This window comes from Lepidochelys kempii, chromosome 4 (genome assembly GCF_965140285.1).
Source record: "Lepidochelys kempii isolate rLepKem1 chromosome 4, rLepKem1.hap1, whole genome shotgun sequence".
Lineage (NCBI taxonomy): Eukaryota > Metazoa > Chordata > Testudines > Cheloniidae > Lepidochelys > Lepidochelys kempii.
The window spans coordinates 54,775,290-54,792,067 of record NC_136383.1 but is presented as its reverse complement, the minus strand read 5'-3'; the positions used below and the strand labels follow the sequence as shown (position 1 = coordinate 54,792,067).

At 41.3% G+C, this 16,778-nt stretch overlaps 1 protein-coding gene across 1 annotated transcript in view; it reads left to right on the top strand.

The window, feature by feature from the left end:
• TTC29 (tetratricopeptide repeat domain 29) overlaps positions 1-16,778 on the top strand; it is a 359,710-nt gene that overhangs the window by 157,631 nt on the left and 185,301 nt on the right. Inside the window, exons 2-3 of the mRNA XM_073341296.2 lie at positions 2,502-2,599; positions 8,690-8,773. Coding sequence (XP_073197397.1) covers positions 2,508-2,599; positions 8,690-8,773 — 176 coding nt within the window. The 5' untranslated portion in view covers positions 2,502-2,507. The remainder of the gene's footprint in view (positions 1-2,501; positions 2,600-8,689; positions 8,774-16,778) is intronic.

Sequence of the window (16,778 nt, the reverse complement as noted above, 5' to 3'; positions counted from 1 at the left end):
GTCTGGCTCGTCTGGATATAAATCTATCTTGTGGGTGTTACCCAAGCACATATCAATGTGTAGGAAGTTATGAATCTTTGCTAATACACACAACATAAACAGGATAACCTTGTGCAACAGATTTCAAATTTTCCAATGATACTTTATAGAAGATCTATTGCAATTGTATAACAGTTGTAACAAACAATGATATAAATGGTGATCTTTTTATAGAACATCACAGTGATAACCGTGGGTATTTTCATATCCGTATAACTATCCAGTCCCTCTTTGAATCTTGTTAAATTATGGGTTCAGCAATTTCCTGAGTTAGTGAGCTTCATAGTTTAATCACATGTTGTGTGAAAAAGTATTTCCTTTATATTGGCTTTGAATTTCCCACCTTTTTAATTTCATTTCATGTCCCCTGAATCACTTGCTTAATTTTAATATGTACTTCATGCTTAAGTGATATGCTGAATCAGAGCCTTATGGTCTTCTCCAAAGCCCATTAAAATCAATAGAAGCCTTTCTATTGACTTTGGTGGGTTTTGGATCAGGCCCTTAGTGTCTAGTCCATCTCTCATTGAAACCAGTGGAAAGACTCCTATTGACTTCAGTGGGAGATAGATCTGGCCCCTATTTAAAGTCGAATTATGCTACTCTCTTTCACAGAATATCAGTTTATCCTGTGGATTGTCTGATTGCTATTAGTAAATGCAGTACAATTTGACCCATGCAGAATAAGTAAAATGTAGAGAGATTATCACTCATTTAAATGAACATCAAAATGAGTTTAAAGGGATATTAACATAAATTGCTTCACTGAAATGTATTACCAATACCTTCCTGTATTTGCGTACTTATAATTTATATGTAAAGTTTGTCCTTAAGTTTTGGAAATAAAATAAATCACCAAAACTTTCATACACTTATGAAGAAAAAAACTAAAATAAATGAAAAACAAATTAAACACTAAACTAAAACATATATTGCATCTTGCCATGAAGCTAACTTGGGCTGTAAAATACAATTGCAGATGTGCAGTAAGAGATGAGATTTATAGAAGGATTTGTTCTAAAGTCTTGTTCCATCTCTAGCCTTCCTGTCACTGGAACAAAAATATCAATGACCAATCAGTGACTGACCATCTCTCAGTATAGACCACTGCCAAACAGAACTCCCTTTCATAGAAAAACTTATTTAATCACAGACACAAATACAAATCTAGAATTTCTAAAAATTATAATTCTTGACTGAGATTAATTGTTTTTTTAATGACATGGTGGTTTGAGATGTTTAGATGAAAAGTGTCATTGTATACTGTAAATCTGGGTGTTTGTATAATGTCTAGCTTTCACTTGTGCTGTGAAATACAATTGTAAATGTTATCAATAATATTAAATCCCTATTAATCCCCACAGCCGCCTCAACGTAGTGCCCTACTGTATCTCTTTCCTTACCCTCCATTACCTTATTGATATGCTAGTCTAAGTGATGAGGAACAAATATGCATTTTAGAAATTTTAGCACAATATTTTTTGTGTGCTACTGCTCACTATAGCCGCAATGAAATGGATTTTGCTTTTTCAGAAAGGCTAATTTAAATAGGTTTTGCTACCTTTTGATTGATTGGTATCTATCAACTGCTCCTGACAAGTAACAGAAAATTTCCATTCAATAAATGTAACAAATAGCTAACTTTCTTTCCCCCTTTAAAATCCTGTTTCCCACTCCTATTAAAAGTTTATGTCTTGGGGCCTGCCAGCAGGTCTTGCAATACCTACATTTAAACCAAAATTAAAAGTAAGGGTGCTCCTGCTGCTAATGTCTCAGATCACAAACATGCAAAATGAAGGAACTGGCAGCTGAAGCTTTAATGGTGGGAAGTGTAGGCTGAGTACTTGAGAGGAAAGAACACAGTAGCTGTATGTGACAAAAAAGTTCTGTTAACATTTATGTACTTCAAAAAAGACAAACTAGACCGCTCTGTATAGCGATGGGGACTTTTTGGTTTTGTTCTCCATAAGTAAAAGCCTGTGTTCATACAGCATTACTTAGTTATAAAGTTAAGTGGTTTCTATTATTTATTTTGTAGGATAATACAATGCCTGCTGTTGCATCATTATTACACATTGCATGTTTTATCATTTCTTTATTTTACCTATCTATTTAATAAGATACTTTTGACATTTGACAGCCCAGTAGACCCTTAAAGAAACCTGATTCTGATCTCAGTTACACCCATCTAAATCAGCAGTACCACAATACAGTTACAAATGAGATCAGAATCAGTCCCAGGCATTATGTCCCAATCCAGTAACTCCAAAGACCCAATCCTGCAAAGACATATGCACATTAATCACAGGTGCAAGTCTTTAAAGCAGAGGGACCTAATTTCACATATTATGAAACAAAAGGGGAAAAACAGTAAATGGGGAAAGACTGAGGAAGGGTAAGGGTAAGTCATGGGTCACAGGAAAGACACTATTTTAAATTTTATGTGTATTTTTTTTTTTTAGTTCAGAATGAGTACTTTGCCTCCTGTGCAGATACAGTGTCCAAAGGAACATCGCAGCCTTGTAGAGCAGATGGTTTGCCCTTCAATAAAACTTGCAAGGTATGTGTGTCTCATTGACTTTTGGAAGACTAACACTTTTGCTGTAAATAGCTTCAATCAGATATCTTAAAGAGAAGACAAATTATGGTTTGAGTAGTAGGGATATTTTAAAGCAAAAGTTTAAGACAAGAAAATAATCTATTAGCAAAATTACATGCACATAATGAATAAAAGGCAATAGGAAGTGCAAACTCACTTGTCTTTTTAAGATAGAACAATAGAACCCAAATTATCTTCTTGTCATCTAAAATATATTATGTACTGAACATGTCCATACTTGAATTGGCATCATCTAATCCACAAAGTTGCCTGCAGTTTCAGTAAAATTAAGTTCAATGAAATTTCAAGATGCTGCTTAAAGACTGAAGAAAAGCTTTCAAACAATCAGTGAAGTAAGTGAAGGCAGGAGAGATTAGTACCACCATTTTTCTTTGTCATTATGATAGATTTCAAAAGAGCTCTATTCATGGTATACACTTTCTCCTAAATTTTCAAAAGAGTCCTTTCCTCTTAGTAGGTGTTTACAAATTGGCATGAAAAAATTACCCAACACTTGATAGTTCAAGGACCAAACCTACTCACCAGCCTGAAATACACCAGTGCCTCAACTCATACCCCATACCAAGTCATGTCTCCAGCTACCTGGTATGCCATTAGTTAGTTGCTCCCCACTGCTTGGGTTGGAAGACCCTAGTCTCCCACTGGTTGAGTACTGAGATCCCAATTAATGCTGCTTGCCACTCCAAATAAATCGGTTTAATGTTGGGTCACAGTAAATTAATGCTAAGCAGCCCTGCTTAACCTCCCCAAATCAATTTATTTTAGTCCTAAACAAAGAGTTCTCTGCATTGAGAGATGCATCAAGGCTGAGGGTTTTTCTACCTCCTGGACCAGACTGCAGCATTTAGAGACTGAGAACAGGATGTAGTGGGTTGAGGAGCAGAGATGCTCCAGCTGGCCTGAAGACCAACAGTGGCAGGACTCCTGCCTGATTTAGCAGAGAGCTCTTGTATGGGCAGTCCTTGCAGAGATTTAGCAGAGAATTCTGTATGGGATAGGTGTGGGGGGGAAGGAGGGATGGAAGCAGCCTCTTGCCATCCTGGCAACGGGCTCCTTGCTATTGCCACACCCTAGTAGAGTACTCTGGGATGGTGGCAGTGGAGCTCCGCATACACAGAATCCTCTGGGGTAGTAGGTGCCCTTGTTGGCAGAGTAATGTTGATGTGGGCACCATATAAACACATAGATCCCTTTGCTGGAATGGTTTGTCCCCCTTAGAATTCCTTCTGAGGGAGGCAAACTCCCAGTTCCCTCTGTGCCAGAAGGTAGGAGTAGGGGCCCCTTCAGGGTATTTTAGTCCTAACAGTAGTAGCCCCTCTCCAGTCTAATGCTAGCAGCAGCTTTGGAGCGGTCTCTGTGCAAGCTTCAAAAGATGTCACCACAGTCTGAGTGACACAGGAGTACACCTGCTATGCCACTAGCATTGGGACTCCATAGCAGATCAGTTGGATGCCTCCATTGCCTTCTGTTCCTGAAGCCTCTCCCCCAATTACTTCTCTTTCCTCCCTGCATCCCCATTGAACCTTTGCTCTCTGGTTCTAGCCATGTTCCCTTGCACGTCAGGCAGCCAGCTTCTTTCCCTATTCAAAACCTCCAACAAACTTATGCTATCCGGATCTGAAACAGGCAGAGGGGTGGGTGAAATGTTTAAAAGTTTAAGTACTTCAGTAGTTCACTTTAGTACGGCCTTCCAAGCCTCTGGCCACACACTGAGGCAACCTTTCAGTGCAATCCAGCCCTGTTCACGTCTTGCTGGATCTGGAGCAGAGAAATGGGGCTGGATCATTTACTCTGTGTAGCCCAGGCTTCCCTGAATCTCTCACTCCCCTCAGGCTTCCCTGAGCAAGCCCTGTCTTGCCATTTTCCCTTGAACATTCTTCCTTTCACTATGCCCATGCTCCCTTGGCATATACCTGCTCCCTCTGTGTCTCCTGCAAGGGTCCTTCAAAATCATACTAACATGGCCGGTAACTCTGACTTTGATTAATATAGCTTACCAATAGATAATCTTTGAGTAAAGTCTGTTACTATTAACTATCAAAACAATCCATGGTTGGCTTTATAAGCCTTTGTGTGATTGTGGTGTGTTTTTTTTTTTTTTTAAGAACTGGATAGGGGTATGTGGTAATTTTATTTTGGAAATTAAAGGGAGTTTGTTATGGATGTAAGGAATCTGTTGGCATGTTTGAGTATTATGGTTGAGTGATAAATCATGGGAATGTTAATGTTACTGTAACTTGATTTCTTTGATATTTTGTGTCTGCATTGAAATGTTGGGAAACTTTGACTCTAAGTTAACAGTTTTTGAAGTGGGAATAAGATAAGATTTAAATTGTATTTATCGCTCTTTATCTTCGCGTGGTTCTGTTTTGTGTGAATGTTACAAGTCTGATTTTTTTTCTTTGTTGTATGAATAAAGAATCTTTTCAGTAAAAGAAATTGGATAATTTTGCCCTATAAGCTGAGGAGGCAAACAATTGTAAAACAGCTGCTTCAAAATGCGAGCAAGTATGATTGGTCATCAGTAAGAAGATGACAAAATTGATTTTTTTTTCTCTTAAATAAGAAATCAATTTAAAACTAAATAGAAATCAACTTAAAGGGAAAAGTTCTTTATATAATCTATATTTATGAAATGTGATGAGTCATGGCAACGTTGAAATAGGGGGCTGAAACTGATTGGTAAAACAAGTGACAACTTCTGGAAGAAAAAGGATAGTGATTCTTACCCTATTTCACCTCCACCCCATCTCTCAATTATGACAAAATGACATTTCCAAATAAGTGCACATGACACCTCGAAACAGACATAAAACGCAGCCAGATAATTTTCACATTCATAATTTTTGTTCCTTTCAATTCTGATTGTTTAGAACACCCTGGTTAGAGCTTTATCCTTTTTCCTATTTGGTAGTAATTGAACTGACTCTTGTGTTTTTATGGTGAATAAGCTAATATGGTTCTTCTGTCTTTTCTTTCTTGTTTGTGCACAAACATCATTGATGGTGTCAGCACAGGTCTAAGAGAAGTGTTTATTTTTCCAAGTAGCTTGAATTCTTTATGATGGATATCTTCCTTGGCACCCTCTTTAATACAGCATAAAACATTGTAGGTCTTTTGTAAACAGTAGCTTATCTGTGAGGGGTGTGTGTGTGTGTGTGTGTGTGTGTGTGTTCAATTCTTGGCTATGCTTAATTTTTTTTTTTTTTTAAACTCTGGAGCACATTTCTCCCCCGCCCCTCCCCATCAGATTAGATCATTTTAAACCTGGACTACATGACAAGTGTGACTTTAAGCTTTGTGATTCATCTTTGCTGTCTACAGAGTGTAGTGTTTAAAATAAATAAATAAATAAAGATTCCCAAGAAGCAGAGGTGAGACAACAAACTTTCCGTCCATCTCACTGGAGATTATATTTAAATGGTGATTTAAATTAAATGTTGGTGAGATAATTGTGAAGTTGAACATTGCTACCTCTAGATATTTTCTGCCTTTTCTTTGTATTTGGAATGCCTGAAGGAGCAGGAGGTTCCTTTTGCAGACCTCCTAAAGTGCAGAGTTTCAGGTCATTTTGGTGGTATCTAGCCAAAGAGTTTTTGTTTTTAATTACATAGTCATATACTATTTCTCAAATATATCTACCTTCTTGGCTAAACATGTAGTATTGTGTAATACATCTTTTACATTATTGTACACTATTTGTATTGTCCTAATGGTCCATAATATCTTCATTGATTTAGGCTTGTAGGCTTAGTCTGAAGACTTTGATTTGGATTGTAATTAGATTATAATTTGATTATTATGATACATTTTTTCCCTAAAGTATGTATTTTCATGTAACCAGCAGTGCGTTCTATGTGCATGGCCTTTCTTAGGTGCAATTGAGGAATGAGATAAGGTACATTAGCCTTATAGTACACTAAGTGCAGTTAAGGCAGCAATAGTTAAGTATGAGATGAATTTAAGTGGCCTGTATATGACAGCAATTTTTTTTCATTTTTTTGTTTTTATTTTTCTTTCCTACTTCATAGGGTTGCTAACTTTCTATCACGCAAAATTGAAACACCCTAGCCCCGCCCTTCCCCCAAGGCCACACCCCTGCTCAGTACTTTTCCCCTCCCTTGGTGGCTTGCTCTCCCACACCCTCATTCACTTTCAGTGGGCTGGAGCAGGGGGTTGGGGTGTGTGTGTGGGGGGTGAGGGCTGTAATTGAGGGGTGTGGGCTCCAAGGTGGGGCCAGAAATGGGGGGTTCAGGGTGCAGGAGGGGGTTCCAGGCTAGGGCAGGGGCTCGGAGTGCGGGCTCTGGGGTGTGGCTGGGATGAGGGGTTTGGGGTACAGGAGGAGGCTCCAGGCTGGGGGATGGGGCCAAGGGATTTGGAATGTGGGAGGGGGCTGCGGGTTGAGGAAGGGTGTTGGGAGGGAGTAAAGACTCTGGGCTGGGGGTGTGAGCTCTGGGTTGGGGCTGGGGATGAGGGGTTTGGGGTGCAGGAGGGGGCTCCAGGTTTGGAGTGGTTCAGGGCTGGGATAGGGGGTTGGGGCTCAGGGTTGGTGTGCAGGATTACCTCGGGCGGCTCCCAGTCAGTGGCGCAGTGAGGCTAAGGCAGGCTCCCTGCCTATCCTGGCACCGTGCTGCGCCCTGGAAGCAGCCAGCAGGTCCGGCTCCTAGGCAGGGGGGCCAGGAGGCTCCGTGTGCTGTTCTCGCCCACAGGCACAGCCCCACCCCCCAGCTCCCATTGGCTGCGGTCCTGGCCAATGGGAGTGCAGCGCCAGTGCTTGGAGCGGACACAATGCATGGAGCCCCGTGCTTCCTGCACCTAGGAGCAGAACCTGCTGGCCACTTCCGCAGTACAGTGCAGTGCCAGGATGCAGCACCACCGACCGCACTTTTAACTGCCCAGTTGGAGCTGCCAAAGTCCCTTTTCAACCGGGCGTTCTGGTAGAAAATCGGACACCTGGCAACCCTACTACTTCAGTGCGGTATATTTTGTAAACACCGTTTTATGTACACATAAATGATTTTTGTGGACTTTTTCTGGCATTCATAGAGTAATAGGCAATGTTACAAAATGTTATCCAGATGTCCATACAATTATGGAAAAAATATATCAGAGGGAGAGGATTTAATTAAGTAATTAAAGACTGCAATGTAATACATATTCACAAAGGGGCAGAGATATGGATTTACATGCAACAAGGCTTAACCATACAATCTTAATGTTCTTTTCTCATAGTTTTTTATTGAATAAAAGTTAATTCACATCACTGCTATAAAAGTAATATCCTCTAACGTGATGCTCTCAGTATGTATAAGAAGGCATCATTCCTTTTCTGGTCAGTAAATAGTGCCTTTGCAACTCCAGGGCCTTTGTGGAGTTTGGAGTCACAATTAAAGAACTGAAATGTTGGCTGAAATGGAATTGTCTGTCAGTCCAATTTCCAACCTTACCACTAGAACAGAACACACTGAAGTCAATGGGAGTCTTTTTGGTGACTTCAGTGGGCTTTGGGTCAGGCTTTAATGAAGGTCAACCATTAGGATATGCTCTTGAGATGTTTAGATAGGTAAAATTGTCTCTGAGCCTAAATTACACTACACAATCTGTGTGTGAGTAAATTTGGTTTCTAAAGAGGCTAGTACAAAACAGATTTGTTGCTCTGCTTAGTCCATGCTGTCAAGGCAAAAACATAATGATTCCATTTTGGAAAAAAGTTTGAGTGTAGCGGGGTGCTAAACACTGATTTTACCTAAAAATGAACTCTGTAGTGTGTATATAAAACCTTTGGATAACAGGGTCCCTAAATACCAAAGCCAACTCTGCTTCCCTGCAAAAATAAAGATTTGAATAGCTACAGACCAAAAAGTTAATATGATACTTGTAGGTGTTTATAAAATGTGTCTGATAAATACTGAAATATTGACAAAGTAATGTATCTGTCTCGAAGTGGCAATGATGATACATTATACATGCTGCAGACGTCTACTTTAGCACCTCAGTGTTCCTTTTAATTTTTTTTTCATTTAAATTTAGGATTCATTTGATCAAAGACAAAGATGCCATAGATCATTATTTGGCGATGAATATCAAAGGGTTGTCAAAACAAGAGGCTGCTGCGTAAGTATGGCCTTTTTGAGGCATTTTAACACACAGTAAGTTTATTGTTTCCTTTGTTTCTAGTCATCATATTCAATAAAATCTGAAATTCCCCAGGCCTTACACCTTCCTGAGTGGAACTTGGAACTTAAAAATGATGATTCACTTCTACTGATTTTACATTGATCAAAGCATTTAATCCCATGGTTTTATTAATTCTCACATTTACTGAGGTTGTATCACATTTGAAACATTATAGCTAGACTCTGCCAGTAATTATATTTGAAATCACCTAAAAAAAAAAAAAAAAAGCCTGTGTGAAAACATCTCCTGTGGGTCTGAAGTTTTGTGAACGAAAAATAAATGTTCTTGTAATACTTAATTAACATTTAGCCAATCCCCACCCCCAAATGCTGATTTTAAGATGCAGCATTTCATACACCATTAATTCTTTAAAAAGCTAATGGATGAAAGCACACTAGATACATTTTTATTTCTTACTGTTGAGATATTTACATTTAAAAGTTACAAAAGATTACACACTGATTACTTTTTCTGCAGTGCTTTATCAGATCTGGGATTTTGCTCCATCAGAATTAATCAAGGGATCCTAAAAATTTGGAATTACTGGTAGCTTAAAGTGGGATTTATTTTTTCAATATTTAAATAATAAAAAGATGCCTCTAGAAAGTTAATTAACTATTAATATTGCAACATAATCCCATCAGTGTTAAAACAATCCCTTGATCCAACAGGAGTTGGCCAGACAGCCACATAAGAAAAAAAAAAAGTACTTGTCTCTTCTACATTTCAAGAACGTACCCTCAACTCTGTCTCCATATTCTGGCAAATACATGTCTTTTGCAGCATGCCCTGAAGGTTCCCAAGTTCAAGCTATTTCTGACCAAAGAAATGGGTGTAACAAGTTCAAGAGTCCTAACAGAGTGGCCTGCCAGCATCCCCCATTTCTTTTGTAATGTTCTGGATTCAGCTTGAGTGCTTCTCTTTACCACAGTTGTGGCAGATTCAAGAGTTGCTCAAGCTCTCTAATGTGTCAGCAGGAAAGATCCTAATGTATCTTGGGAAGGATGTGTTCAAAAAGTAGTTTGTTAAAATAAACTTTAGAGTTGGGAAATTACTGGAAGATGATGGACTTCAAATAGATCCAAATTATGGGGCAGATAATGACTTTGTTTATATTACAAAGGAGAAGAAAGATGTAAGGATGCTTCCATTCCTTATCTGTGTGAATTATCTGTATCATGGGTCACACTGTGAGATAGAGAGTGGGCAGAACCTGTTCCGCTGCGTCTTTGTGCTAGCTAGCACAGATGGTGAAGAAATCTGTAACCAGTGTAAGGACTGGCTTGGATTACTTCCCTAATGGGGAGAGGGGTAAACCAGGAACCAGACTGTCACTTTTTAAATCACAGTATGATCCCTGGTCTGCTGCTGGGGCTTACCCTTACTTAGGGGTTCTGGCAGAGCCACAATCAAGACCTATTTAAGTAACAAATCTCTCCCTGGACAACTCTGTGGGTACAGATGGTCTGAATGAAGTGGAGCTAATGTGGTTCCAGTGTGCAGGGGGAGGAGGAGCAGAATACAGAGAGCCTACAGAGGAAGAAACATGTATTCACTCATTATTACCCCTAGCAACATGGAAGGGGAGAACACTAGCCATGGAGGGCTACTACAGCTTTGAAACTGCAACAGTGGTTGCATACTGGCTTTCCTTCTTAATGGTGGAAGTTTGCTTCTCTGCCTGGCCCCGTGTGGATGTCCCCAGCACACAACCTATGCAGGGAAAGAATGATCTTCCTGTCCAACTTTGGGAAAGCTCTCATGCATCTATATTGTAGAGTTCTAATTTCATGAGATCAACTTTCAGCCATAATATTTCTGTCGGATTTTTTTTACATGTAAACCATGAGTGCTAAAAGAGTGAGGTTGCAAGACAGGAAAATGCAAGGAAATCCACAGTGGAATGGGAAATGTACCATCTGTCCTTTCATATGGGGACACACTGGGGTCCAGTAACACAACATGCTGCTTTCAAAGTTATGAAAGCCTTTTGATGGACTAAAACTGAAATATGTGTAATTGGGTGTATCTTTATTCATATGTTAGAAGTGAACCTCTTTTAAAAGGTTATGTTTTTTTCTTATCTTTAGAATTTTAATGAATACTAATAGTAACTCAGAAGAAAGTAACAACCTTACTTCTACATACAGTTTATCAGTGCTGTCCTGTGTACCTACTTAGTACATCCTGTGACAAGGTCGGGCCAGATGGCTACAGGAGAGTAATAGAAGGCAGATATATTAGCCCCAGGTTAAGTAGGTCCCTTTTCCCTGGGTACGGTGACAGGGAAGGTTCCAGAACAATCAGGAACCTTCTGGAGACAATTAAGACAGACAGGCTGGTTAGAACACCTGCAGCCAATGAAGAAGCTGTTAGAATCAATTAAGGCAGGCTAATCAGGGCACCTGGGTTTAAAAAGGAGCTCACTTCAGTTTGTGGTGCACATGTGAGGAGCAGGGATCAAGAGGCACTAGGAGCTGAGAATGAGAATGCGGACTGTTGGAGGTCTGAGGAGTTATCAGACACCAGGAGGAAGGTCCTATGGTGAGAATAAAGAAGGTGTTGAGAGGAGGCCATGGGGAAGTAGCCCAGGGAGTTGTAGCTGTCGCACAGCTGTTCCAGGAGGCACTCTAGACATTCCACAGGGCCCTGGGCTGGAACCCGGAGTAGAGGGCGGGCCCGGGTTCCCCCCAAACCTCCCAACTCCTGGTCAGACACAGGAGTCGTGGACCTGGACTGTGGGTTCAGAAAAATGGCCAAGCTGAGGGCTGGTGTGAAGCTCCAAGGCGAGCAAATCCGACAATAAGCGCAAGACCCACCAAGGTAGAGGAGGAACTTTGTCACAATCCACAGGGAAGTGTCAAAAGAATATTAACACAGTACACCAACTAGAGAGCTGAGGTGTATTTATTAAGTTTATCTAGTTATTTAAAAAGTAAAATTAAAGTCAGTCAGCTGTCATATCTCTAAATGGCCTCACTGAAGCCTAATTTGTGCTTTCTATTGCTCCGACTACAGATACTTTTTATTACAGAAGCTGCAGGAAAACTTTTATGTTTTGTCGGGTAATTTTTTTTTCTCCTAAGCGTGGATTATTATATTTTACTTTGGGTCTTATATTATATTGAAATAAAGGGGCAGGATGTTATCCACTTGCCACCAATTCTCTTGTGTTCATATTTGAAATTATTTTAAAAGATGTTAAGTGATGTAAAATGAAACTTTTTCAAAACAGTTAGGCTTGTTAGAAATATTGCTAGAATTAAAATAAGAAAAAAACATTTTTGTAAGCAAATGTTCTGCTGTGTTAGCAACCCCAACATTGCAACACTAAGAACCTAAAAGTGAAATACTATTTTATATTAAAAAGGTGAAATTGACTCTCTTGAATTTCATCATCCAAACTGAGAGAATTACAAAAAAGTAAACAAAGCATAATCAGTTACAAGTGAACTGGAATTTTAAAATTCTTTAACATCTAATTATCTAGATCCCAACTGTGGAACTCATAGTCATAGAATCATAGAATATCAGGGTTGGAAGGGACCTCAGGAGGTCATCTAGTCCAACCCCCTGCTCAAAAGCAGGACCCATCCCCAATTAAATCATCCCAGCCAGGGCTTTGTCAAGCCTGACCTTAAAAACTTCTAAGGAAGGAGATTCCACCACCTCCCTAGGCAACGCATTCCAGTGTTTCACTACCCTCCTAGAGAAAAAGTTTCTCCTAATATCCAACCTAAACATCCCCCACTGCAACTTGAAACCAGTACTCCATGTCCTGTCCTCTTCCACCACTGAGAATAGTCTATAACCATCCTCTCTGGAACCACCTCTCAGGTAGTTGAAAGCAGCTATCAAATCCCCCCTCATTCTTCTCTTCTGCAGACTAAACAATCCCAGTTCCCTAAGCCTCTCCTCATAAGTCATTTGTTCCAGACCCCTAATCATTTTTGTTGTCCTTCGCTGGACTCTTTCCAATTTATCCACATCCTTCTTGAAGTGTGGGGCCCAAAACTGGACACAGTACTCCAGATGAGGCCTCACCAATGTCGAATAGAGGGGGACGATCACGTCCCTCGATCTGCTTGCTATGCCCCTACTTATACATGCCAAAATGCCATTGGCCTTCTTGGCAACAAGGGCACCCTGCTGACTCATATCCAGCTTCTCGTCCACTGTCACCCCTAGGTCCTTTTCCGCAGAACTGCTGCCTAGCCATTCGGTCCCTAGTCTGTAGCTGTGCATTGGGTTCTTCCGTCCTAAGTGCAGGACCCTGCACTTATCCTTATTGAACCTCATCAGATTTCTTTTGGCCCAATCCTCCAATTTGTCTAGGTTCCTCTGTATCCTATCCCTGCCCTCCAGCGTATCTACCACTCCTCCTAGTTTAGTATCATCCGCAAATTTGCTGAGAGTGCAATCCACACCATCCTTCAGATCATTTATGAAGATATTGAACAAAACCGGCCCCAGGACCGACCCCTAGGGCACTCCACTTGACACCGGCTGCCAACTAGACATGGAGCCATTGATCACTACCCATTGAGCCCGACAATCTAGCCAACTTTCTACCCACCTTATAGTGCATTCATCCAGCCCATACTACTTTAACTTGCTGACAAGAATACTGTGGGAGACAATGTCAAAAGCTTTGCTAAAGTCAAGATACAATACATCCACTGCTTTCCCTTCATCCACAGAACCAGTAATCTCATCATAGAAGGCGATTAGATTTGTCAGGCATGACCTTCCCTTGGTGAATCTATGCTGACTGTTCCTGATCACTTTCCTCTCATGTAAGTGCTTCAGGATTGATTCTTTGAGGACCTGCTCCATGATGTTTCTGGGGACTGAAGTGAGGCTGACTGGCCTGTAGTTCCCAGGATCCTCCTTCTTCCCTTTTTTAAAGATTGGCACTACATTATCCTTTTTCCAGTCCTCCGGGACTTCCCCCGTTCGCCATGAGTTTTCAAAGATAATGGCCAATGGCTCTGCAATCACAGCCGCCAGTTCCTTTAGCACTTTAGTCCTTCTAGGGAACACTCAGATATATTTACACTTTGAACTCTGAGTGTGATTCTCAACTCAAGGAGATGTACTTTTGCTAGCTCTCATTGAGCTAGTGCGCTAAACATAAAGTGTATCTGTGGCAGGACGGGCTAGCTACCCCAAGTATGGGCCTAGGGTCTCAGATGGGCACATACTCTGGGCAGCTAGCTTTTCCCTCCAGCTCAAAGTATAGACATACCAGTGCCAGTGGTAAGCACATACTTCCATTAGTATTGCTATCATGAGTCAAGGTTGTCCTAATGCATGGGTTCTCAACCTGGGCATCAGGGTCACACTGTACCTTCCATATTGGTAACTGGGAAGAGGTCCTGGTTAGATCATAGAATCCTAGAATATCAGGGTTGGAAGGGACCTCAGGAGGTCATCTAGTCCAACCCCCTGCTCAAAGCAGGACTGTCAAGGTTCCTCCCCCACTCTGAACGCTAGGGTACAGATGTGGGGACCTGCATGAAAACCTCCTAAGTTTATCTTTACCAGCTTAGGTCAAAACTTCCCCAAGGTACAAAATATTCCACCCTTTGTCCTTGGATTGGCCGCTACCACCACCAAACAAATACTGGTTAATGGGGAAGAGCTGTTTGGAAACGTCTTTCCCCCCAAATACTTCCCAAAAACCTTGCACCCCACTTCCTGGACAAGATTTGGTAAAAAGCCTCACCAATTTGCCTAGGTGACTACAGACCAGACCCTTGGATCTTAAGAACAATGAACAATCCTCCCAACACTTGCACCCCCGCCCCTTTCCTGGGAAATGTTGGATAAAAAGCCTCACCAATTTGCCCTTGGATCTGAGAACAATGAAAAAGCATTCAGTTTTCTTACAAGAAGACTTTTAATAGAAATAGGAGTAAATAGAAGTAAAGAAATCCCCTCTGTAAAATCAGGATGGTAGATACCTTACAGGGTAATTAGATTCAAAAACATAGAGAATCCCTCTAGGCAAAACCTTAAGTTACGAAAAAGATACACAGACAGAAATAGTTATTCTATTCAGCACAATCTTTTTCTCAGCCATTTAAAGAAATCATAATCTAACACATACCTAGCAAGATTACTTACTAAAAGTTCTAAGACTCCATTCCTGGTCTATCCCCGACAAAAGCAGCATATAGACAGACAGAGACCCTTTGTTTCTCTACCTCCTAAATTGAAAGGATCTTGTCTCCTCATTGGTCATTTTGGTCAGGTGCCAGCGAGGTTACCTTTAGCTTCTTAACCCTTTACAGGTGAGAGGAGTTTTCCTCTGGCCAGGAGGGATTTTAAAGGGGTTTACCCTTCCCTTTATATTTATGACACACCCCCCAAATCTCAGCTAGGGTGAAACACTGGCTGGGATTTCTTTCTGGAGCTCTAGGAAAAACAGAGTTAATAAGACTCATGCATCTCTAAATATACTACCAAGTACATAAAGACTAACAATATTTTCCACATCTCAAGGACGATTTTAACCAGTTGATTCTAGGAAACTTTTACGGGAGAGTGCATCAGTCACTTTGTTAGAAGCTCCTGAGATGTGTTGGATGTCAAAATCAAAATCTTGGAGAGCTAAACTCCACCGAAGAAGTTATTTGTTAGTTTCTTTGACGGTGTGAAGCCACTTCATTGCAGCATGGTCGGTTTGCAGGTGGAAACGCTGTCCCCATACGTAGGGGCATAGCTTTTCCAGAGCGTAGACAATGGCGTAACATTCTTTTTCACCGACTGACCAGTTGCTTTCCCTCTCAGACAGTTTTTTTGCTGAGAAACACTACAGGGTGGAATTCTTGATCAGGTCCTTTCTTCATTAAAACTGCTCCCACACCACGCTCGGACGCATCTGTGGTTACTAGGAACGGTTTGTCAAAGTCTGGGGCCCTTAGCACAGGGTCAGACATGAGTGTCGCTTTAAGCTTGTTAAAGGCCGTCTGACACTTTTCGGTCCACTGAACAGCATTTGGCTGTTTCTTTTTGGTTAGGTCTGTCAGTGGGACGGCGATTTGGCTGTATTGCGGTACAAATCGTCTGTAATAAACGGCCAAGCCTAAGAAGGATTGAACCTGTTTCTTTGACTTTGGGACAGGCCACTTTTGGACAGCATCCACTTTGGTCTGTAGGGAGCTGATAGTTCCTTGACCCACCTGGTGTCCAAGGTAAGTCACTCTGTTTAGGCCTATTTGACACTTCTTAGCCTTAACAGTTAGTCCTGCCTCCCTTATGCGCTCAAGGACTTTTTGTAGATGTTCCAGGTGGTCTGCCCAGGAATCCGAAAATATGGCCACATCGTGAAGGTAGGCGACTGCATATTCTCCTAATCCCGCTAGGAGACCATCTACAAGTCTTTGGAAGGTGGCGGGTGCATTTCGCAGCCCGAAAGGGAGTACATTAAATTCATACAGCCCGAGATGTGTGGTGAAGGCTGACTTTTCCTTGGTAGATTCATCTAGCGGTACCTGCCAGTACCCCTTGGTTAAGTCCAATGTAGAGATGAACTGGGCCCGTCCCAGTTTCTCTAATAGTTCATCTGTGCGTGGCATTGGATAGTTGTCTGGGCGAGTTACAGCATTTAGCTTACGGTAGTCAACGCAAAAACATATTTCCCCATCTGGTTTGGGAACTAAAACCACTGGAGATGCCCATGCACTTCCAGAGGGGCGGATTATACCCATCTGTAACATATCCTGGCTTTCCCGTTCTATAGCAGTTTTAGCTTGAGGAGACACCCGGTAAGGTTGGACTCTAATTGGGTGAGCATTACCTGTGTCAATGGAGTGGTATGCCTGTTCAGTCAGTCCTGGGGTGGCTGAGAACATTGGCGCGTACCTAGTGCACAGCTCCTGGATCTGCTGTCGCTGCATACGCCCAAGGGTCATGGAGAGGTTCACCTCTTCCACAC